This window comes from Echeneis naucrates, chromosome 13 (genome assembly GCF_900963305.1).
Source record: "Echeneis naucrates chromosome 13, fEcheNa1.1, whole genome shotgun sequence".
NCBI lineage: Eukaryota > Metazoa > Chordata > Actinopteri > Carangiformes > Echeneidae > Echeneis > Echeneis naucrates.
Window position 1 is genome coordinate 7,573,984 of NC_042523.1, and position 25,516 is coordinate 7,599,499.

The 25,516-nt window shown below is 40.5% G+C and overlaps 2 protein-coding genes across 3 annotated transcripts in view; one reads left to right on the top strand and one right to left on the bottom strand.

The window, feature by feature from the left end:
• Positions 1-1,673: 1,673 nt before the first annotated feature.
• Positions 1,674-18,308, top strand: LOC115052951 (serine/threonine-protein kinase DCLK1-like). Its single transcript, XM_029517449.1, has 16 exons — positions 1,674-1,774; positions 2,160-2,542; positions 2,778-3,124; positions 10,686-10,785; positions 11,358-11,474; positions 13,471-13,565; positions 14,329-14,416; positions 14,498-14,691; positions 14,943-15,062; positions 15,213-15,359; positions 15,763-15,896; positions 16,048-16,125; positions 16,220-16,316; positions 16,446-16,526; positions 16,634-16,747; positions 18,102-18,308. The coding sequence occupies exons 2-16, from the start codon at positions 2,182-2,184 to the stop codon at positions 18,306-18,308; spliced, it is 2,280 nt and encodes a 759-aa protein (XP_029373309.1). The 5' UTR covers positions 1,674-1,774; positions 2,160-2,181.
• Positions 18,309-20,694: 2,386 nt separating this feature from the next.
• Positions 20,695-25,516, bottom strand: part of nbeab (neurobeachin b) — a 185,390-nt gene continuing 180,568 nt past the window's right edge. For both annotated transcript variants that reach the window (XM_029516791.1, XM_029516790.1), the window contains 4 exons: positions 24,236-24,337; positions 23,894-24,090; positions 23,366-23,517; positions 20,695-22,029 (listed from right to left, as the gene is read on the bottom strand). In XM_029516791.1, coding sequence (XP_029372651.1) covers positions 21,939-22,029; positions 23,366-23,517; positions 23,894-24,090; positions 24,236-24,337 — 542 coding nt within the window. In that variant the 3' untranslated portion in view covers positions 20,695-21,938. The remainder of the gene's footprint in view (positions 22,030-23,365; positions 23,518-23,893; positions 24,091-24,235; positions 24,338-25,516) is intronic.

The following is a 25,516-nucleotide window of genomic DNA, read 5'->3' on the forward strand; positions in this document are numbered from 1 at the left end:
TGGACTTGTTCAAACCTGTTTTGAATGAGGAGACACCAGAAGCTTACTTATCCTTTCAAAAGAGAGACAACACTTCCCTCTGGCAGATTCATCTTAAAGATAATCTTCCAACCCAAAGAAAGACACAGCTCTAAATGACTGGAACACCCAGATGCCTCCTTTATATTCCAAAATGCTGATGTACATATAAATGTAAAAATCAGTTTTTATCAGTTCTGTTCCTGTCAGACCCTGAAGTTTCGGCTGGATTGATTTGCCTCCAGGTTGGCCTAAGAGGAAATATGTATCATACTATTATACATTTGACATCGGTCTGAAGGAAATCAGTATATAACTGAGTATATCTTCACTTCTTCTCCGTGTAGGGGAAAAGCTCAACACAAACAGACTGATGTCTCTTGTCATAACACAGGTAAAAGTCGAAGAAGGGTAAGACAACCTTTCTATAGGCCAACACTTCAATATCTTAAGACCTTTTAATTTAATATTTCATCATTTTAAGACTAGTCTCAACCAACTGTGACCTCTATCAAATAACCTTCTGCACTTAGAGGACAACCAAGTTATACCTTCAGCAAGCCAACTGGACAAGTGCCCTGTAATAAAGTAATTGTTTTCATTCAATTGAACAAATTCAACATGCTCCCAGCCAAAGCCAAGTTGGAGCATGGCCCAGGCTTGCTCCAGGGTCAATTATTCATCCAAGATATAGTTTTTTTTTTAAATGACGGCAGCACTCTGTCAAAACATAGATTCAAAGAAAGGTGCAAATTACCTATTAAGACGGTGATCAGCTCCGGTTTCAGCGGTTTGTATTAGTCATTAGCTCCCGTTTTGAACGCGTCCTTCAGATGTGGCTCGTCCCTTTCATTACATTTATCACCTACACGTGTCGCTCCGCTCCCACACAGCTCTGCGCTGGGCTATGGAGTGAGCAGTGTCTCCTCACTGGAAATGGTAAGTTACTAAATAAACGGAAACCAGTCATGCATTATTAGATTAATACCGACTATCAGAGTGTTTTCCTGTTGTAGAAGGAGATGAGGCCATTAAACGTGAATTCAATAAGGAAGCGAGACAGTAGTCGGGCAACTGAATATAAAGTTGTCGACTTTTTTTTTTCTCCAATTAATAAGTAGTTTCCCAAAGTTTGCATGTAAGCTATTGTGCCCCTTTTATTTTAGTAACGCTAAACACTGGTGGTTGTAACGGGTGTTTCATGCACTTTTAGTGTGTTCATTTGTGACGTTTGTTTCACCCAGTTTTATTAGCTTCATGCTAAGTTCTGTTGCCACGGTGACGTGAAACGTCCCCTTCGGCCGCTTTGCACCAGTCAATGTTTTTTCTGCGGCTGTACGCTGGTTGATACATCTTGATTGATTTATGGCTGACTTATTTCAGCAACACTTATTTATTTCTTTTAATTCACAAAGTCGACCAGCGGGTAAACCTTGTACGGCTCATCACACGCATACACGCAGGTTTGCTGCGAGTGGCCGCCGATGCGCGCCCTCGCTGCCGCGTGCACGAGCAGCGCTGCTAGCCGAGCGGTCCTGGCGTAAATCACTGCAATGGCAGAGGAGTAGGGGAGGGTGGAGGACACCGGCAACAGCCCTGCCTCCCCTCTGCGTGTGTGCACACGGCAGCCAGAGCACCAGCGCCGGGGCAACAAAGGGACGCATGGTTCATCCGAGGCGTCAGATGAATACATGATTAATTGAGACAAGTTGCATCTGCAGACACACGTTTGATTGCATCTGTCCGCACCTCAAAGGTAAGTGTATGCACCAAAAACAAGAAAATCCCTGTGTTCTGTCCTGTTTTCCTTGTGTTTTATTTTCTATTAATTTATTTATCTGCCTATTTATCATAACGAGCTCTCAGCTAGGCTCCCTAAACAGGTTCTGCTTGGTGCTGTAAGAGCTGCTGCACATGCTTTTGGCTTTCATTGCTATAAAGATTGATTTTAGACACATCAGCATGAAATGGGTGTGACATGTTCCTTGCTTATGTGTGTATTAGCAGAAAGAGCAGCCTAAACGCTTGTATCAGGAGTGTAAGCAAGTCGTCTGATGTTGAGGATAATTGTTCTGGTGTGTTATGTAGTTTCATGTTAAAGCGCTTATCCATATGTTAAGCATTCTGTTTGTATTATTTAGGGTGTAATATCACTGTACAGTCATGGAGCTGGAGCACTTTGATGAGCGGGACAAGGCTCAGAGATACACACGGAGAGGTTCAAGGGGGAATGGGCTGCCCAGTCCAACTCACAGTGCTCACTGCAGCCTGTACAGAACCAGGACACTGCAAGCACTGAGCTCAGAAAAGAAGGCCAAGAAGATTCGTTTCTACCGCAATGGGGACCGCTACTTCAAAGGGATAGTTTATGCCATTTCTCAGGAGAGATTTAGGTCTCTAGAAGCACTCCTGGCTGACCTCACAAGAGCTCTGTCAGATAATGTCAACTTGCCACAAGGGGTGCGGACCATATATACCATTGATGGGATGACAAAGATCACCAGCATGGACCAGCTGGTGGAAGGTGAGTAGTGCTCCTAAATGTCTGCCTCATATTTAGTTTAATGTGACTAATGCGAGAGCAGGCGGGTTACAAACATCACCAAGATCAACTGCACATTCATGTCAAAACTAAATTCAGGACTTTCTCAGTATTGTTAAGCTCACTTGCTTTCTTTAAATCTCCATCTCCATTTTTTTTTTGTAAGCAAGTTAATGTTAATGTATGTTGAATTATTATTATTTTTTTTTTTCTACAGGAGAGAGCTATGTTTGTGCATCCATAGAGCCCTACAAGAAGCTGGAATACACAAAGAATGTAAATCCCAACTGGGCAGTTGGTGCTAGAACTGCTGTATCTGTCCGTGACCCTTCCTCCCTTGGTAGTGCCAAGGCAGGATTCCCAGAAACTAAAGAGAGCAAGGACTTCATTAGGCCCAAACTGGTTACCATTGTCCGTAGTGGAGTAAAGCCTCGCAAAGCTGTCCGGATCTTGCTTAACAAGAAGACTGCACACTCCTTTGAACAAGTCATGACTGACATCACAGATGCCATAAAGCTGGATTCTGGGGTTGTCAAAAGGCTTTTTACTGTTGATGGCAAGATGGTAAGTTTTTAAGTAATTTTAACAATGCTTTTTTTTTTTTCTTTTTTGGCAAAAATATTAAACTGGCTCCAGGAGCCAAACTTAAAGAGCTAATAATACTTACTATAATTAAAAAATTCAACTAATTCTTTCAATGAAAAATAGGCCAATGAAAATTTTATTTAAAGAAAGTAAAAACGCAATACATCATGATGAAGGTGATGACAGATTGAATAGATGCATGATTTAACAATACACTAAGTTTCATAGTTGTAGCGTATTGATGCATAAAAATCTATTGATTAATTCATTCTCCAGTGCCATGTTAACATTTTCTCATCCCTGCACCCACAAGTTTTAGTGCTCTCTATGCTCATAGAGGATGCATTACACGTGCAATATACCAGCTGCATAGTACATACAGCTGTTCCACCCAGACTACAGGAAGTGGAATAAGTCACTTAAAGTAGTTGCCTGAAGACCTTCTCCATCTATAGCTGGTTAAATCTGGCGTAATGAAGCTGGTGGTCAGGACATTTTTATCTGTTGGTTCTACATTCTTAAAACAAGTGACCTCATTTCCATGACTTTATTGCATTAACCCAAGTATAGAGCCAATATTCAAATTCATTTTCATGATGTGTATTCACTCAAAGTGAATGTTTACATTTGAAAATCTTACAACACAGAAGTCAGGACAAAATAAAGTGCTCTATGCCTAAGAGAGTACCATTATCTTATACCTTTCTCTACCACTGGTGCATTAAATGCTCACAAGTGGGAAGGAGGAATGGATGCCCTTACTGGATTGAAGTCAAATGAGACTGGTATAATCTTAGCCAATTTTTTTGTGTGCAGTGCCCATATACATGATAGTTATTTGGCTATGTTTCCCTATTAAAAAAAATGACGTCTTCATTTTCATCTTATTTGTCGTATTGTCACTCATACACAGGGAGTTCAGCTCGGCACATTGTACCAGGGGCAGACAAAGTACACATTAGCATTGCACAGTGAGGGAATTCTGAGAGTTTAGAAGACATTAAACTTTCCCTTTGACATTCAAGGTGGTTTGTTCAGTTCTGTATTCATATATCTGAGAATTTCTTCTCACCCAAAGAGAGAGACAGCCTGGAAGGTTCAAAATCAACTGGGAGTATTTGCTAAATGTATTACGAGAAATGGGTTTCTAGGGCACCTCATATTCCTTCTAACAGTGGCACACTATTAAATGGATATTCACTTAGTGAGGCTACCAGGCAAATGGATGTTGGAATATCATCTGTGCATATTACCCATTTTATATATATTATCATATTTAAATTGAATTGTTTACAAGTTGATTTCACACCGTGCTTTAGCTTTTTAGCATTTTTAATGAATATTACTGTGAATATTATTACAAGTGGTTGCTGAGATGAATAAATAACATTTGGTTACCAAAATAATCAGCTCCTTAACTGAACCTAACCACAAACTCTATTACCTGGACACCATATTAGTTTCCTTATCAGAAAATATGAGGTTTCTGTTCCTCCCATGGTTTCTATGGTGACATGATTTCCTGAGCTGGTTGCTAAGGAACAGCCTCTGCGGCAGAGCAGTGCAGTAGTGATGTCAGGACTGTAGGTATAGTGTGAGAGGGCTCGTACATGCAGTGCCTGGTCTGTCAGCCACATACACATGACAGCAAGATGGAGCACATGGCTGTGCTATAATCACAGGATGGGAACCAATCTTCAATGGTGACTAGAAGGAAGAGTTGGGGGAATCTTGGACCTACCAAACAAATCTGCCTTTACACACCCTCTCAATTTTAGGAATATAGACTTAGAAGCATTATGGACATGGTGTTGCAGTAGATTAAGGGTATTGTCAATCCTGTTCACTGTGTGAGTGAAACTTTAGTTTCTTCAGTTGAGACATCTTCCCCTCCTAATAAGTTGATGTATTATGTTCTTGGCATTTCAGCTCTGTGCTGTATTCAGTGCTTCTGCTCTTTTAGTCATGTTGTGCTTCCAGATGGCCAAATGAGCATCCATTGGCATCAGACAGCCTGGTTTCATGGGTGTTTAACCTTTAGTTAATGACCTGCTTGTGCATTTGCTCCTGGGACACTGACATTGGCTGACTGTTGAAAGAGTTCATTCTAACAAGCTATAGGTACACATTCCTTTTAAGTTGGTCAAATGTTTATATAAATACATAAACAAGCGTGAATATTCCGTATTTTCCTTTAGTTGCTTTTTTTTAATTGATTTGTTTTTTTTTAACAAAAGTAATAAGTAGATTATTTTTTGTAAATTCTGATTTATTCCCATTTATTTCGGACCCATGATTCATTGTTTTATTAGTCATACCAGTTGGCTAAGTGGGTGGTTGTGTTTGATGGTTGAACCCTCTGCTGCTGAGTCACTCTGTAAGGGTGTGCTGCTATGAGAGTTAGATTTAGACACAAGCAAGTTAATAATCATCGGCTGCTCTTATCAACCTTATAATTTATTAATAAAACATTATCCACTCTTGAAATATTAGATAAATAGTTGTAGAGAAACAGTCAACCTGTGCCTAAGACCCTTTAAGGCAAGGAAGCATGACATGGTCTTATGTGATCCTGCTGTTGTGTACAGGATGGAGCAGAGTATTTGCATAACTATGTCCGAGGAGACGCAGCCTTTGGCATTTCTATACCACTGTATTGGATGCGAGTTGTAATTGCACTACATACACCACTTGCATCTCTGGCTTGACATCAATGCTTGAAAACATAATCCTCCATGGTATGTCTCAGTAGTTGTGATAAACAGCCCATTTGTACTTTCAAAATTATATAAAAAGTGGAAGTTCTTATGAGATTTGTGGTGTGTGCTAGGGAACAGAACCAAATGTATGTTTCCAGTTATCTCCTCATGTTGACCTTGATTTGTATTTTTTTTTTTTTTTTTTTTGTAATTTCTTGATTTGGTCTGCATGTTGCAAAAGTTGATCTCGATTGTCCTTTGCTCATAATATAGATGATGAAAGCCTAAACTCATTAAGTGCTGGCAGACTATCATTCTTAAACTCTGCTAATAAACTAAACTTTGCTTTAAATAAAGGGAAGGATGACAAAATTGAAAGATATCTGGCTTTCCTCTCACCAACTAATGTGGCTTGGCCGTTGCAGACAAAGCACTGCCTTGCTCAGTGCTCCACTGCTAGTGTAAAGAGGGGAAATGTTCTGTTATCTTTTTGTACTGCAAGACTGCTAATTATGCTTGAGCTAAAGTTGGAGTTGTACTTGAATTAACATGTTGTAGGAACTGCACTGTATATTGAAGGAGTATTTTGATATTTCAGTGTTTGTTCATGGCATTTCTTAGTCGACACTGTTCCAAAAAGTCTTACATCACATGATGATGTATTTTGAGAAATGACTGGAATTGCTATGTTTTAGTTGTGAAAGCTAGTGTTAGAACTATCGTGTGTGTGTGTGTGTGTGTGTGTGTTGTTTTTTTTTGCTTTGGTTTCGGCATGTCCACAACCAATTAATTTCTGCATTGTGGTTGGTGCTGACTTGCACTTTAATGAAGCTATTGCTCACATTTGTCTTTGCAAATGGAGTTGTGTAACACATTTGACAGCAAAGCTAATTAGAATTTTGGATTGTGTGTATATCTACAAATACCCTGTTTTACATCCTCACTTTCACTTGGTTTTCCTTTTGAGCATGCACACACACTGCGATATGGGGAACAAATGGATTTCAGCAGATAACGCATCCTTGATTCCTGTAAATGATTACCATTACATGGTCCAAAGTACTTAAAGACTACTCCTGCAAAACACTGAACTAGCTAGAAAATTATATGTGAAGATGAGTCATGTTTGTCTCTGGCAAGTTGTGTGACTGGATGCTGTGTTCAGTCTTCCACTTCAAAGGGGAGATTCAGCACCCTGGAGAGCGCCACCTGCTCCACCTGTTTGTGCCTTTTGTGTCAGCTATGGTCTTTACCGCGGCTCACATTGATTAGCTTCTACAGCATACATGTCTCCCATTGTGTTTTCAATGGCCTGCGTCTCATGAGCAATGCTTGTGCTTGCAGAAATTGCAAATAAAAGCTGACGATCAATATTTACACAGGATGCTCAAAGACCATAAGAGGTGTGTGTGTGTGGGTGGGTGCTTCTCTTTTTTTTTTTTTTTTTTTTTTTTTTCAGGGGGATGGTAGGCCTGATGGAGCTGCTGTGTCACAGAGCCAGCCGGCAAAAGCAATCAATATCAAGCAGCACAATCATGATTGACCTAGTTATACTGAAGTTTTCTTTCCCTTTTTATTCAAGATGAATACCTTTTTAGAAATTAAAGGAGTGGCTCTCAATAAATCAGTGAACCATATGTGTCAATATATTGAATGAAGAAATTCTTATTTAGGCACTCAAATTAGACACTGGTTAAGAGGGTTTAGGCAACTGATCAAATCTGTTAATGGTTTATTTTCTAATGGTAGTCAACATATTTGTGTGATGCCATGAAACTGTGGATAGTGGATAGTCAGCACCTGGCATATTAGATTTCCTTTTGGTTTATCTTTACTTTAGTGCTAGGTCATTTTTATTTTTATTTTTATTTTTTTTTTTATATAAATATGTTTTTAAAAAATATAGTTGTCGTTCTATTGGTGACATCCAAAGGTCAAAAGCCAAATGTGGGCCCACACTGTCCATGTGACAAGATGCTTTTCTATTATTCCATCTTCTCATTGACTGATGATGACATTTTTCTGTTGTCTGCAGTTTTTACTCTTCATTGCTCTGGATTAGATTTGACAATGAACCTTAAAGTAGCCGTGTTGCTGTCATCATCTTAAATTCAGCTGTGGTTCTGTCTGGTTTCCTTGGCAACCGCTGTGCAGCTCTCCTCCCTTTGGGATCTCACATGGTTTGGGAGGAGGGCCTGGGGGCAGGGGCCATAAGAGTGGGGCATCAGTAGGGAATAGAGCTATGTTGAGCCCTCCTCACTCCTCCATGTTTATTTTATTTTAAGATTTCATGGCTGAGTGGCTTTCAGTGGTTTGAGATGCTGGTGACTAATGAAGCAATCCTCCTGTTTGCTGACTAATCCAACATTTCACAGATTTGAACTAAGATTGAATCAACATAATTATTGATGCTTGAAACACATTTCTATTCCTAATATTTACACAGCATAACATAGTGGGCCAAATGTTAAGAGGCCAGTTGTGTAGATGTCACTCAGCTATATGTTGTGTTTAAGTCTGTCACCACCATTGTATCTCGATATGGCCAGGTAGCCAAAAAAAAAAAAAGTTTAAAATGACACCACAGTTGAATGTCTTAAAATAAACCTAACCCTGGTAGAAATAACATTAAGCAGTGCTCCAGTGCGGATATCAAATAATAATCATGAAAAGTTCTGAAACCTATAACAATTTGACACAGTTGTCTATCAATGCTCTGCTGACCGAAGTGATGCAGCCTAATTGAGACAATTAACGCAAATCTGGTAATTTTATTTATTTTTTTTCTGCAGGCTTGGAGGAGGTCATGCACGCTACTCTTTTCCAGTCCTGATTGCAAACATCCAAAGTGAAATAGCTACAATTGGCACAAATCACCACTATCAGCCTTTTAACACATGGATGACCATATTACTCCAATCTTTGTTGCACTTCACTGGTTCCCTGAGTTTCAGAATTGATTTTAATGCTATTTTTAACACTTGAATGGTAAGGCACCTGCCTACAGCTGTTATTCACTAATCGTCTTGGAATTTTATCACTGCTGGAGCAATGCCTCAAGAGAAGTAACCTCATTTTGTGACTGAGGGTGACCAGGCCTTTGTTGTTGAGGCCCCTCAGTTCAGCTGAATTCACTGCTCCAGGATCTGACAGGCAAGCTCAGTATCCTTAAAACTCACTCTTTTTATAAGCCTTTTTTTTAAATTGTTGGTTTTATAAATGTTATTCTATCTAGTTATATTTTATTTTTGATTCATTTAGTTTTGCACTTTAACTGTATTTATTATAATCGTGGCTCTATTTACATAAGGCTGTTATATAAAAGCTGCATCTCATACGATTAAAGGGTGGTGGGGTTGATAGACAGTTGACTTTCTTGTCTGACCTTTTCTCCATGTCTTAGCACTGATCCATTTTTTTTTTTTTTTTTTTTTTAACTCCTGAGTGCTGCAATGTCTTTTAATGAGGCAATTAATAATGTATATACATTTTAGATGGTTGCTATTGGCAGTCTTGCTTTTGTCAGATTTTAAACCATATTGTTTTCATTGACTTTTTAAAAACACAACCCCCCCAGGTTTTAGTTGTTGAAGCTTGCTTTTTTTTTTGCGAAGCAACATTTAGCACTTAAAATTTCCCATAATTTAAAAAGTAAACTTTTTATTGCTTTTATTGCATCTCTATATTATTTATATCTGTCACATCCAACAGCTAATCCTAAATAAAAGAAATGTCCACATAATTCCAGTATAGAATAAAATTTTGCTGAGTCGTAGAGGAAAAGAAAACCTAAGCTACATTTGTGGGCACACTGCTGTAGTTACACATCAATAAGCCCTTTCAGGAGAAGGTCAGGACTCCATCAGCATCTTCATTTATTTATGACAGCATCCACAGAGATGGGCTTCTGTATGAGAGCAGCAGATGCCCCAACTGTGTCATGTAATTTCATTTATCTAGAGAAGCAAAAATAGATTAGGAGAGATGGAGTAGCTTGTGAACATTCTTTCTTTTGAAGAAGTATATGCTGACTTGTTTTACCATAATTTTCAGTTGAATACCCTGAGAAAATATAGGACAATTCACAGAATATCCTAGGAGGGATGGAAAGAATTTGATGACTAGCAGGCCTTATTGTCACAGATTCAAGTGAATAAAATCCAGATTTAAAACAGGTTTGTCCTTTCTTACTTGTCACCCTAGAGGCATTTTCATCTGAAACTAGGCTGATACGCCACACGTTAATGCTACTGTGTGTACGGCATGTGAAGAGTAGAATTAATTTTCCCTTTGTGCTTTGCTCAAATTCAATCCTGTTTTAATCTAGTGGTATTTTTTTAATGTCTCATTCTTTGAACTGGCCTAAATGCTGTCAATCTGTGTAGCTGTACTCACATTTATATCAGATTTGAGATCTAGTCAGATGTGATGAGTCACAGTGGGACTACATTAGTTATTTGTTTTATTACTTCAGAAACTCAAGAGTTGTTGCACATGTGAGTGTGAGCTGGCACATTTCATTCAATATTTTATATAAAGGCCATTGTTGCTGTAACAGTCTGAACACTATATCCCTTTGAAGTCTTTCCTAACCTTTGCACAATATTCTCATTTTAGATGATCCATAAACATATGAAAAAGGCCCAAAACAGACTCAGGATGCAGTAATCAGGGTGCAGGCCTGTGTGCTCATTGAAAAATAATGCCAACTCTTATGTTGCTATTGTACATGAGCTCTTTGGAGTTAAAATTACAAACGGCATCTGTGAACAGAGCACAGATTATATATATCAAACTCATATTTGCACTTTAGCTGACAGAAACCTCTCCACCTTTACCAGGTCACCTGTCTCCAGGACTTTTTTGGGGAGGATGATATATTCATTGCCTGTGGCCCAGAGAAGTTCCGTTATCAGGATGACTTCAACCTGGATGAAAATGGTGAGTGTGCTCCCATTTTTATTTATTATTTAATTTTTTAAAACCATAGAGTAGTTAAATCGGGAGAGCATGGCACTTACAGACTCATGGTTTTTTGTTTGTGGTGCTGTCTGCAATGGCTGTGCACTGCCATAGTATAGATATTTTTAAGTCTTTTCACACTTTAATTTGAAATTCTTATAAAGCCATCAAAATCACCTCTATTTTGAAAGAGCGGCAATGGAGCAGGGTGGTATTAAGTGGGCAACATTACCACTTTGCCTTCTTATGGTGAGGACAGAATGGAGAAAGGGATTGCTGGTTTGCTTCACATTGAAGAAAGATGATATGACCTAGTTTTATAGTTTTGGTATGAAGAGATGGAGGATATTTTAGAAGTAGCATACATTTAAACAGCAGCTTGTTTTGCTGCTGCATAGGAACTGCTGTGCATTATACGTAGGCACCCAGGAGGACCTACTTTTTTGCATTAAAAAAAAAAAAAGTATCTTGAAGAAAAATACCATTCACCTCAGTCTGTGATATTTAGTTATTATAATAGTGAGCTATTGCTTAAATGTTTTTCTTTACAGAATGCAGGGTGGCAAAGTCTGCATCATATGGGCGGCTTCCTACTGTTCATGGTCGCTCTTCTCCAAGAAGTGGTGGGATGTCCCGTAGGAGCAAATCTCCTTCATCCACTGGTTCTGGTAAGTGTGTATGTACAGTTGTAATTGGAATATTGGACCCCCCACAAATTGTAAGGATTTACCAATGAAAGGTAACCCCCACCCCCTCAAGAGTTACATTTATCAGCCATAAAATCAACAGAGGATCTATGCTCTGATCATCTTTTTAATGTAGCCATGTGGAAATTATTCAACCTCTATAATAATATGGCTCTTTTAAAACCTTCTGCTGGTGTGTAAGGCTAAAGTGGAGTTGGAGCCTTTAGGAACTCTTGTGAGCGTTAATTTGCATCGGCTTTAGCGCATACAGTACAAACCAAACGTTTCAACACACCTTCTCATTCAAATGAATAGGAAAGTGTGTCCAAACTTTTGGCCTGAACTGTATATAAACCTCTCCTTGAAGGTGGTCCAGTGAGTTGCAATCATGGGCAAGAGTAAGGATTTCTGGGAGAATAACTAATTTAAATCCACATGAAGGACATTGGTGATGAGAAAATTTCATGAAGATTTAACATCCCAAGAGACACCATTGGGAGCATTATAAGGATGTTTATATTCAGAAAGTTTGTAACTTGTGGCACAAATGCAAACTTGCCTGGCCATGGGAGAAAGCCAAAAGCCATTTCATCAAAAGCCTTTAGTAACTTAAGTAACTTAGTAACTATAAGATGAGCACTGAATACACACCTGGAATGACAGTAAACTATAATTTGGTGGGTCCTTTCTGTGCGGAGTTTGCATGTTCTCCCCGTCTCTGCCTGGGTCCAAAGACATGCATGTGTAGGTTAACTGGAGACTATAAATTGATCGTAGGTGTGAATGAAAGCTTGAGTGGTTGTTTGTCTCTGTTTGTCCTCGTGTGTTGGACTGGCGGCCTGTCCAGGGTGTACCCCGCCTCTTGCCCGATGTGAGCTGGGATTAGCTCCAGCAGCCCCGCGACCTGGTTACAGATAAAAGCGGATGAAGATGAGTGAGTGAGTTTTAGGTGACAGTCATATGGCCTGATGAAACAAAACTTGAACTGTTTGGACACATGGTGGTAGTAGTATGTCTGCTGGGAGAAAGGCTAGGCTTATGATGAAGAATATCATCTCAGCGATGGAGCATTGGCGGGCTGTGGCTGATGTGTGTTCTGCTGCAGGGACTGGCAATTGTAACCATGTACCTCGCCATTTTAAAGAGGAACAGTATGCCTTCTGTCAAATGTAACCATTGGGATCAATTGAACCCAAGCACACCTCCAGGTCAACCAAATCTTGGCTGAAAATTAGATCCTGTAAAGTCCTTGAAGGGCCAGTCCCTTAATTGAATTCCATTTGTAAGAAGCTTGTCAGCCTAAAAACCTTCACAGGCTTTTATAAAGGCTAAGCACTGAAGGTGGGGTTAAATAATGGTGGACATTTGTGAAGAGTTACATTTTTCAACTGAAGTCAATTTATTTTCTCAAAATAACATCTTATTTTAGTTGTGTAGTGAGGCTTTGTGTCATTGCAGTAATTTGAATAAATTAATAACTACAAGGGGTGAAGGGCTTGAATCTGATGTACCAACTGTACATGGATGGCTTAGTGAGATCAAGTTTGCATATTTAGACCTTAAATTAGGGCGTTTTTGGAAAGTGGGGACATTATATGGTTTTCTCACTGACTGGCAAACTGTAAAAGGCTATTTGAGGGATAAGATGTGGGTTTAGGATTGAGGTAAGAATCAGATTTAGGTTAGGTTGAGCGTTGGGGATATGCATCTAGGTGTGACAACTGATGTCAGGGAGTATAGTCAGTCAGTGTCCTTACAAAGATAGTACTATAACTGTGTGCGTGTCTGTCTGTCTGTCTGTCTTTCTTGACCAAAGGAAACAAAGATTAATGTGGAAGGTTTTACTACTTCTAAGGTGAAATCTGAATATATTTTCTTATACACTTACATGGGCACATGAAAGAAAATCCATTACTTTTATTCTGCACTACTTCATCATGGTGCTTATTGTTTTTCTGACTTTCTCTTGTGCGAACAGCTAACGGCACTGCAGGCAGTCAGCTCTCCACACCTCGATCTGGAAAGTCTCCAAGCCCGTCTCCAACCAGTCCAGCCAGCCTCCGAAGACGACAGGTAATAAAAATTGATCTTCCTGTAAATAATAGTTTTTACATTCGTACCAGAGAGACTTTAACTATTGTTTTCATCAATGGGTAATATTTACTAGTATTATGGATATTGAATTAATCATAAACATCATAGTTCATTGACGGAAATAAATCTAACAACCATCAGAATGTTGCCTGGTGAGATCTGAAAGGCTCAACTAGCTATAATTCACTAACCTTACAGCTTGTTTTTTGTTTATCAATATTGTGGACCCACATTGCAAGTGGTGAGAGACCTTTAAAGAAAAAAAAAAGGCATGAGTTAATCGCAGGTGTCTGGGCACACCAATATTAGTTTATATACCAAATGTCTCGGAGTTCACGGGAAAAACACCAAGTCAGGCTGTGCTTGTACATGAAATATGAGGTATTAGAGTTAGCGCTCGGATGAAACATCATCTGCAGCACCACGTTTTTGCTGAGATTATCAAAGATCTGGGAGCCAAACAAGATGAGATACTGCAAGGCCCAGTGGGTTGGTATTGTGGCTGTGGTGGAGGATATGTCTTTCCCTTTTTGAAACACATGTCATGTAATGTTTCACCACACTTGATTTATTTTTATCTAATCTCAAAGTGCATACACAAGGCTGGCAGAGTGGAACAAATAGGCTTTTGTATAAGCTGGCTGTAATCACATTTTTACAAGCTTCCCTTCTCTGAAGTTTGTGTAAAACAGAACATCAGTGTTGTCTCTCATTCTAACTCAATGGCTGTCCGTCCTTCCAGGGCTCTCTGCACAGTGGCTCGTCACTCTCCTTAGCTTCTACCAAGGTATGCAGCTCGATGGATGAAGGAGATGGACTTGGTAGTGAAGGTGAGGCATTGGACCACACATAAATATAATGGAAATACAATTTGTAAACTGTTAATTTATGATTTACCTTTTTTATTTCAGGTCTTCTCTGGTATTGCTCTACAACTGACCCTTTGGATGATTACCCATCAGTCCCTGCCCCCATAGCAGAGAGGTACAAAGTGGGGAGAACTCTGGGGGATGGAAACTTTGCTGTGGTCCGAGAGTGTGTGGAGAAATCCTCTGGAAGAGAGTACGCCCTGAAGATCATCAGTAAAGACAAATGCAGGGGAAAGGTGGGCCTGCTTCCACATCTCTTGACTTCATTATCATACCACAAGTATGATTCAGTGTTCGTTTTTTGTTTTGTTTTTTGACCATGTATCAGAAACTTTGGTGCTATAAAATAGCTGTAATTACTTCAAAACCTTTTTTTTAGCCTTTCATATTTTCTGGGAGCTGACAGGAGGTGGTTGACATGTAAATGTATACTATTTTCGTCAGACAGTATTAACGTTTATTTGGTTACATTTCCTTTACTGCCCAGGAACATATGATCCAGAGTGAAGTGTCAATCCTTCGGCGTGTGAAACATCCCAACATTGTACTTTTAATTGAAGAAATGGACACCCATAGTGAACTCTATCTTGTAATGGAGTTGGTGAAGGTATTGCCTATTGGTTGGCTCTTGCAAAGGAATTTGAAGCTAAATTCATTTTGGCATGCTGTTGTAAAGTAAAAATAATGATTTTTATTTAGAATTTTTTGCTCCTGTTGTGTTCAATCAACTTTTACACCCCAAATACTCTTTCTCCAGGGGGGCGATCTTTTTGATGCAATCACGTCTTCTAACAAGTACACAGAACGAGATGCCAGCTGTATGCTGTTCAATCTGGCCAGCGCCATCAAGTACCTGCACAGCCACAATATTGTGCACAGAGACATAAAACCTGAAAACCTGTTAGTAAGTATGACACTGAGCAGAGCTTCATTTCTCTCTGAGCCATGTCTTCTCCTTCTCCTCCTCAACCTTTACCTCAGTGCTTTTCTCCAAATTCATTTATACAAGCTCTAACTTAAAATATTCAACATTCATCAATATCACAGTCTGTAAAGTCTGATCAAAATCTAAACTCTGAGCAGATGTCTGAATATTTGTGGGTTGGATGAATGTGACATATATTAATGACGGCAAAAGAAAACAAACAAAGTGCCCACCTTAAGGTGAATTTTTTTTTTTGTGGTGTCTATAATAATAAAAGCAATCTTGCGAACACAATTTTGTCACATCAAGCCAATAACTACAACCTTAACCACAACCACAGAATGTTCCTCATGCCTTCCTTAATGTGTGTATTATTATGCAGGTGTATGAGCATCATGATGGCAGTAAATCTTTAAAACTTGGTGACTTTGGCTTGGCGACCATTGTCAATGGGCCCCTATTCACTGTATGTGGCACACCCACCTACGTAGCACCAGAAATCGTCGCTGAGACTGGGTGAGACAAAGAAAACGCATCATCAGATGGATGAATATTTGGGTATTAGTTGTGAAAGAGTAATGGCCATATTCATAATTCCTGTTGACTGTAACTCCTTGCAGATTTGCTCTATTTCTCTGACACCTTATTTCTTCCCCTTCAATTTCAGATATGGTCTCAAGGTTGACATTTGGGCAGCTGGTGTCATCACTTACATACTGCTGTGTGGCTTTCCTCCGTTCCGCGGGTATGTGCTCGATGGAGGGGAAAAATGACATTTTAACATCAGTCCTTTTTATAGGTATTTATTTGAAACTTAAAATATGTTGTCATTTGTACAGGAGTGGCGAGGATCAGGAGGCTCTGTTTGAACAGATTTTGAGGGGCCAACTGGATTTCCCTGCTCCATACTGGGACAATGTGTCTGACACTGCCAAGGTTTATGCTCTCTGATCTGTCATCTCTGTGCTCAGTGAAACACCAGAATCTGTCAGTGATCTGTTGTATTAGTGTCTCAAACTGCATTATTACACTGGGCGCTCATGACTCACTAACATGCTTCTTTAGGCTCTGATCACTGGCATGCTGCAGGTGGAGGTGGATCAGAGATACGCAGCTGTACAAGTGCTGGATCACCCTTGGGTCAATGTGAGTTTAGCTTTTACGCCTTTCACTAGAATCACATCACTGTACATTCAGGTCCTGCTCAGAAGTGTTGGTGGAGTTGCTGAAGACTTGCTTTCTGGATTTTCCAGGATGATGGTGCATCAGAGAAGGAGCACCAGCTGCCAGTGGCCGGGAAGATCAAGAAGAACTTCAACACTGGGCCGCGGCTTAGCAGCACCGCAGCAGGGGTGTCAGTCATAACAGTAAGCGTTGATCTGCACCCACTTAATTCTTTATGAACCATGCTGCAGCGCTGATGCTTTTGCTTTGCTCATTCAAAACTGAAAAAACTGCAGTTTTGAATTTGAATCAATCGCTCATGTGCTTGCTTAACTCCTGCGGTGCGCAAAAACATTCTAGCGTCATTCTTTTGGTATCCCTTAAAGTATTTAAGTTTTGCAAAGCAGCAAATAAAGCCATTAGCCGTCTTTGTTATGAGTGCATTTATGATTTGGCAACTTCTCTGATTTACTCTGTGCACATCCTTTCATCCATCTGCTTCTCCTGCGTGCTCAGCCTCTCATCCTGCAGTAGCCCAACTGTCAGCACTGTTGTCAGGAAATCTCTGAAATAACATAGTTGGCCCACAACAACGAAGTTTCGGCAGATGTAATTTCTTGAGTAGATTATAAACTGAGCTGGAATTGTACTACTGGCCAGAGATGAAACCATTCAGACTGACTCTACATCGATTTTACTACATTGAAATCAGTTCAGTTGCTCTACATTTTTCCAACTCTTTATTTACTTTGCAGGTAAGCACTGAACTCAGTTGTCAGTAGCTAAATGGAAATTTTTGACATTTCACACAGTACTGGTTGACAGTGACATGGCATGTCTCTTCCAGTTTTTTCCAGCAGCTATAACAGACACAGAGTTGTGTCTTGATGCTAATCAGGTCAGTGATTCTTTGAGTTCAAGGTGACGCTCAGAGTGCATCATCTCTCTCTGCTCAGCTGAACCAGGACTTAACCATCCAGAGGTCAGGGTCTTTGGAACACTACCAGCATCCAGGATTGTACTGGATAAGGTATGACTCAGCATAGTGCTAATATGAAGTGCTTCAATGGCAAAGTGCTGGCAGTCTCCATCCCTCGCCCCCCACCAAAGGGGTTGACATTGCTGATCAATGGAGCCCTTTTGATGCCAAGTCCTAATTCAACCTCATTGGCTTCATCCCGTTACCATATTGCTTCATCTCATTAGTGCTGTGGCTGTTATGGCTCATGTAGTTTACTTGCTTTTTACTTAACCTGCATAGACAAGATTTGCATCTTAATGCTACATGCATTTTGGGGCACTTTGTGACATGCTGAACAACTGGATTTTGTCTCATGAGCTGAAAGTGCTGCCACAGACCCACAGGACAGGCCTGCAGTTCTCTGCAGTGTTCAGGGAGTTGTGGGGCAAATGCAGTTTTTCAGGTACAACTGCATCCTAACATTGGCTGATCTAAAAGTGCCTCCGTGGTGGCCAGATAGTTGCCACTCCTCATCTCTGGTCGTGTAGAGAGCCTAACAGTTGCTGCTGTGTCCCTCCCCCACCTCCTCCCACCAGACCACGGCACTTGATAAAGAGAAGCAAGTTTTCCGTCGAAGACGTCACCAAGATGTGAAGTCCCCTGCCCACTTCTCACGCAGCTTCAGTGCCAGTCCCTCCCACAGTGCCAGCCCTGGCCTCCCCCATGCTGACTTCCCCTCTGAGTCTGAGGACCACTCGCCAAGTTCAGGCGGCACAGTCCGTTCACCAATCTCTCCATTCTAAGAGCCTTCCTGAGGCCACAGCATCTCTCCCCCCCCCACGAATGACCCAGTGTTGGATTCCGTCTGCTGACTTGGACATTCAGGCCATGTACCTGAACTGACTTTTTATTCTTTCTCCTGTCATAGTACTTTTAATTACAGAATACAGTGATCAGAGAGGCCGCTTCTCTCTAGATCAATAAGTACACCGTAAGAGCATGCAACAGAATTTTCCCTTTTCTTTCAAAAAACCAAACTGTATACACCATGTTTTTACACAGCAAGCCCTGGTTCATAGTAGCACTGTAGAGCCCTCTAGCGGTGGATTTTGTATACCGCAAGAAAGACAGCACTATGCTTTTTAATGAAGGCTAAACTTTAGCCTAAATTACATGATATTGTGATGATGGTGTGCAGATCATTTACCACAAAATGTTAAATGCACAAAATATAACCTTTCCAATATGACAGTAACAGCTAGCTTTTCTCTTGCACAGTGTAACATCTATGTTACTTTGATGTAAGAAACTGAAAAGATATGTTGCTATTATTGAACCATGAACATTCTCTGTTCCTAACAGTCTTATTTTGTGTGTGTAGGAGAAATGCTGTCTGGCCACCCAGTAGCTTGCCTTGTAGAAAACTGACAGGTGGTTCAGCTTACCGGTGTGCTGGAAGGTGATTATTTAAGCAGTGTCTTTGTTACATGTCTGTGAGGGTGTGGTTGTAATTTGGTGGTGGTGCAGATGAATCTCAGTGCTGTGTGTAGCTGGTAGTATGTGCATGTATTTAAAAACTCACCCTGGCACATGTGGGTTGAAGTGCAATTAGCTGGACTGCCCAATGAGCACAGTATCAAATCTGCCCTTCACTGGGCTGGAATAAGTAGGAATAGATCAACTGGCAGACTTCTCTACCACAGGCTCAGTTAACTCTTGTGCAACTTTTTCACACACAAATAACAAGTTAAATGCTGAGCAACAGCAGTGCTTCCAGTAAAGTCTATTATTTATCTGATGATTGAACTTTTTTTTTTTTTTTTTAAATCTTCAGTCTGGCTCACTAGAGCATATGTACTGTACATCCTCTGACCACTTCATACATCAGAGACTTAATATTCATTGATGTGAATATCCACTTCTGTAACTTGCATGCCTGATAATATGCATCCAAACTCAGTCGTTCTGGACTTTCACCATTTGACAAACGCCTGACAGATGTGGAAGCATTTCTTCTGTCATTGTTCATGCCGTCCTAGTGAATGCAGACTATAGTCACACAATTCACTTAAACCTGTATATAAGTATTTTAACAAATGTAAGATGCCACTATTGTTAAAGGGCTTCTACGTTTTTGATTTGAAGGGGTTGAACCATAAAGCACAAAGCAAAGAAACGTGTGAGAGCAACTGTTGGGAATGTTTTCCATCATCTGAAAAAATTTCATGTTTAGACTGAGTTAACTATATTGTCCTGGACAACTGGGAATGTTGATGTAGTGTAGAAGCAGATGGAAAATGTGAATGCTGTATTATATTCATCCATATTCCATTAATGTTAAAGCATTTTAAAACCCAAACATGGTTTAAAAAAAACAAACTGTCACAGACACTTCAAATTATGGGTAAAAACAAACAGTTAAATGCAAACTTCCAACAATGTACTCTGCAAAGAAACCTAACTTGGAAATAAAAAGGATTTAATTAATCTGGGTCAGCAGTCTATTTCTGAGTTAGTAGCTAACTGTTCCAGACAGCAGATGGCAGCAGAACCAAACAATGACTGAAGTTCATTCATAGCTTTCATTTACTGAGCTTCATCTCAACATATCTTATCATGGGGATTTAATAATATCTACATGAATCTTTTTTACAGGCTGTTCAGTTGTATTTGAGCAAACTCTTGAGCAAAAATCTTTAGTTATTCAGTTTTATTAAAAACCAAAAAAAATGTTAGTTTAGTTATTAACTTTGATATAATCACATAAGCTTTAAACATCTCTGATCTTTTCCAAAATGTATGCAAAAACAATTTGAAATACAATTATAATGTATATTAAACAAAATCAAAATGCACTGCTTATTTACAATATTAACATTTTTTTTTTTTTTTTTTTAGTGGGGTGGCTCAATATGTAAACTGTAGTAAATGAAACCACAGGAAAGTAAAGTAAACGTGATACCTTCAGTGGCTCAGCTTTTGGAGGTTGGTGTCTGATGGCATCAATAGAAAAATCAGGATGCAAAAATCAAAACAATTTGCATATTTTCGTTCATTTTAAATTGTCAGCTCACAGCAACTGACTTCCCATTTCAGCAATTAAATGCAGACACAACTGCTTTCATATCGCCAAAAATAGACCTTAGTCACTTTTTGAACACTCGCCTGTTTATCATTAGATCATTTATTGTCACACAGCTGAAAAAACTTCCTCTGTCCCAATACTTACTGATGCATGCTGTTGCCACGTGAACTCGTGCTCATGAGTTCACAGATTTAGAACAAATGAGCAAACATTTTGCATAAAAATAGACAGAAATTGAGATGCACAAGTAACGGTAGTACTCTTTGCAGTTCCAACAATTGTAGAACACCTTAAAAATGCCTTTTTTTTTTCCTTTCTTTTTCTTTTTTTTCCTCTTTTTTTTTTTAAACAAAATGTCTCACAGCTTTAACACAAACACATTAACAGTCATGAGAAACTAACTGGTATATTGTTTGATTCTCTGGCTATGTGTTTGGAATAGACCACAAAATGAAAGATCAATAACTGCTGTCAGAAATCTCCCACTGGAACCATTTTAAGATCTTATAGTGAGTCATTCATATTATTTTCCATCCATAAACAAAATAGTACTCGAATTAAAGTATCACAATTATCCTCTCTGACATAATCAAAAACAAATACTCCACAAAGGACTGAGCTCACACCGAATTTCTTCCATAGAGACATTTAAACACAACAAATAAACAATGAACATTTTGTCTTTTCGTGTATACACACACACTTGACCGCTGTTGACAAGGAGAAAACAATGGTCATACACGAACATTACTAACCAACTAGTCTCTGAAGTGCAATGCAGACGTTTTGGACATTTATACATGGGTCACATGATAGAAATGTTAACCTGCTGGCTAATCTAACAGTATTTAGTTCTTTGTCGCAGCCTTTACAAGGAAACAATTTAGTCCATATTTACAGATTCACTTCTCCAGAAAAGTGTTGTCTGTCATACAAATGTTGTATAAATGTTCCTAACAGATGAGTCATTTTGATTTGCCTTTTCCTAGTTTGGAACAGGAACTTTAGAGCTTACACTTACATCACGCATACATCTGTTTTAGACTTGTGTTAACTCAAGTTAATTTCAGTCTCCGTTGTCCAGAACAACATACCTACTTGTGGAGATGCTGGTGCTCAGGTAAGACATGAAAACCCAAAGAAAATGTGTTCTTATTCAGCAGCAGACAAATGGGAACAAGTTCTCCTGAGCAACAATCCTGGTGAACGTGAGAGGATGCCTTGCTGTTAAACAGACACACTGTGCTGACATTGTGCAGTCCACTGGATCTCCTCTATGGGCTGCTGCAGCTCTGTTTGGTAAGAGTTCAACCCCACACACTTGCTCTCAGCTGTTGCCGCTCTCTCCTCAGTACCTGTTTTGATGCTCATAGTGCCACCGATTAAAATCGATATTAAATGCCACAATACTGCCAGAGGCCATGCCTGTGATCAGAGTCCTGAGGAGCAAAAAAAAACAGCATTAAAGAGTAAACTTCCCTGACACATAAACAACACAGACAAAAGATTAAACACAGAATAAGTTAAAAAAAAAAAAAGTTAGAAACTAAAAAGTATTCCTGTGCTTATGAACATTTCGTTAAAATTTTCGCATTGTGGGGAAAGAAATAAGGTCGGGTCACCAGGGGCTGTGACAGTAAATCACAGAGCGTCTCTGACAACTGAAACAGACCATTGAGTCGCAGTCTTTCTGAATCCCCCCTGCGACTGTGTCCACGGCTGCTTGGTATGTAGGAAAAGCAGCTGATTTCACAGGGTCGTCTTATACTACCACACCCCAAGGGCTTAAACAGTCCGACACAATGAACAGAGCTGCAGCCCGATGCCCCTCCGTCGATAGTGTTACACAGCTCGGCTCACTGGTGGTGCCTAATGTCAGCTTACTGGAGGAGGAGGCTACGACCAATACAAGGGGTTCTTCAAATATTTAATGTCACTGATTTGTTAAGTGATAATTGAAGCCATTTAATAGTATCTAGTATTTGGATAGTTTGAGCCCTGGATTATTATCGTGTGGCTAAGTTTCCACTAACTAAAGGGAGATCTGCCAACATTGGTCACAGATCTGGGCATCCTGTGCTTACCTTCCCCAACTGAGCTGTTGGTGAGGGAGCTCGGTTTATTTAATTGTTTAAGAACAAGGCCTCTGTTGGAAATGGAAGAGATTTGGCCTGTGGCTGTGAAGGGCAACGCCACTGTTCAGACTTTCTGACCTCTCTTGACTTCAGGGGTCACATGATGACGTCAAGCTTATCGCCTCAGAGCGAACACTGACACCGTTCCGCTGCCATCCAGGCACACATTACATGGCCCTGGAATCCGAATGAACCGTGCTGATGACAGAATTGTGTGGTCTGCGCTTGGCGTTGACTATTTATCTGAAATAAGTGCATTTGCCGAAGCCCCTGTAATTTTAGTCTCCATGGAAACTGCAAGGTCTATTTAAAGGAAAAGGATGGAGGATAGTTCACTAAATAAAATATACACTGACAACCATGAAACACGGGTATCATTAGGCTTTTTAGCTCAGCCTACAGATAAAGTACAGCACTGAAGACATGTGGAAACATTTAGATGTGCATGCACACAAGTTTAGAAGGATTCACCCAGAAGCCCACACAACCCTACAGTCAAAACAGTCAAGTATGTAAACACACGCCCACACGGTGATTTGGCAGAGTGAGAGCCAACTTCATACACCGTCTCATTCTTATTACAGACTGAAACACACAGAACAATTCTCCCGTCTATACTATTACTGCTGTCAGTTCTGACCTTTGATCATGTGATAGATCCATAGCTCGGACGCCAGCGTCACAGCCTGGGTAGATGTAGAGCTGCTTGAAGTCACAAGCCTGCCACACCTGCACCACGCCGTTGTCCCCGCCCGTCACCAGGTTGTGGCCGTCGCTGCTCAGGAGAATCGCCTGCAGGAAGGTCAGAGGGTGACGTCACTTTTACTGTCTGCCAGAGGGAAAGCTTTTCTGTTGTAGCATGTAAAAGGTACAAACAACTGAAAGGTATTTTTATTAATATGGATACATTTATGTAATATTTTCCTGTAAAGAATTTGGATTGATGTAGTTCATCCGAAAAACGGTGTATCTGTATCACAGTGCTCTGCTTACTGAATCCCATCCTGACCTTGTTGACCTGTTGAAACAAGCCATGATTAAACATCCTTCAGCATGTTACCATGATGTTTAACTGACTGAGTTGCTTGCTACTTCAACCGTTGCAGGACTGAAAAACTGCAGATGAATAAAGATTCTCACAGAGGACACTGTCAAAAAGTCAGCGTACCCTGGTGGAGTCATTGACCTCCATCTGTGCCAGCAGCTTTCCATTAATGCTGAAGTTGCAGAAGCGGCCCCTCTCATAGTAGATGATGCAGTGGCCCTCGCTTGACACTGTGATCAGCCGAGGACACTGATAGTGGTTGGGCCCCTCTAGAGCCCGGAGGAGGTCCCCTGTGATGGTGTGGACCAAACATGGGCCCTCTGCCGAACCAGAGCACACACACCAGTTATAACAGAGAGTGTAGTGGCTGGACACACATACAGGCGTGATCCAAAGAGTGTGATTAGGCTCTTTGGATCCTTGTCCTCCATGTCAATATTATAAAACACAAATAAGGACACTGACCTTTGGCTCCACTGATGACCAGGCCCAGCTCTGCACAGACTGACACACACACAACTTCTTGGTCATGGCCCGTCAGAACTGCTCTTGGGGCCGGGTAGTCACCTATAAATGACAGACACAAAACATCTGAAAACTGATGACCTGGTTAAATTTACTGAATATATTTCCTGCCTCTGAAAACATCCCTAAGAACCAACAAACTTTGATGAGGCAATACATTCATATGAACACAAGCATGGCGATTGTGTCGCACATCTGCTAGCCTGGGGGTCCCTTTGGATTGTCATGTAAATGCAGGGATGCCCAGTGATGGCAGCCCAGCCACTTGATTTCACCCTGTGTGTCACATGATTGATGATGGCCTGGGGAGAGGTTAGTGAGGGGCGTTTCATGACACCTGGAGCCGACATCCAGAGCACCGCCTCACTGCGAAAGCAGCAGGCTTTCTGAAACGCTTTGGTCACCGATAGAACATCCTTCTCCCAAATACTGCTGAAGGAGTCACTTTTCCTTTCATTGTTCAATCATTTTGACACAGTGAGTTGCACCATGAATTATTAAATTCATGTAATCAGTGGAAATGATCAAATTGGCACAAAGTGGATTCTTTCTGTCCGTTTATTATTTTGATAAAATTTTGATATTTTGCAGTATCAAATAGAATAATTCTTCATCTTATGTCGCATTTTGATAAGACAACCACATCTGGGCGTAATAGGCATTATAAAACTAAACACAAAGGGACCATTCATTATGTGTAATACGTGGCTGTTGTTGCATCCACATGTGACTCAGACCTCAGCCAGAGTTTCCTCATCCACCTGGGTGACTGTAAAGTCCCGATAGATGATGTGGACATGTTGGACTCCTCTCCCCCTTTCCCCCGCCATCATCTCCTCCTCCAGCAGGCATATCGCCTCTGCAGCTGGAACCGTCCAGTCAGTTAGCTGGACTGTGATCGATGCAGCATGGTCCCCCAGAGACCAGGACCTGACCAGTGCTGTCAGTCCCAGAACCTGCTGCTGGGGGGGGCTGAATGGGACAAGTGTCAGAAAAATCCTCCTGGGAGAAAAAGGGACCTAGTGCAGCTCACCTACCCGACAAAAGATTCAATCACCCTGTAACCACCCCCCCCCCCACCTTCTGCGAGCCCCTAGGACGAGCCACATTCAGCCACCACAATTACCTGCTGCAAATATCCCCTCGTACCACTGTGATGGGCCCAGCCTGAGAGACAGGGCCATGATTGAGCTGGAAGTTATTTTAATTATTAAACATTAG

Bases quoted from the DNA above. Each gene is read 5' to 3' on its own strand.
- LOC115052951 (XM_029517449.1), top strand. From the start codon at position 2,182: ATGGAGCTGGAGCACTTTGATGAGCGGGACAAGGCTCAGAGATACACA. The intron at 11,475-13,470 runs GTAAGTGTGTAT...TTGTGCGAACAG, and splicing joins TCCTTCATCCACTGGTTCTG to CTAACGGCACTGCAGGCAGT. The intron at 16,317-16,445 runs GTTTATGCTCTC...ATGCTTCTTTAG, and splicing joins ATGTGTCTGACACTGCCAAG to GCTCTGATCACTGGCATGCT.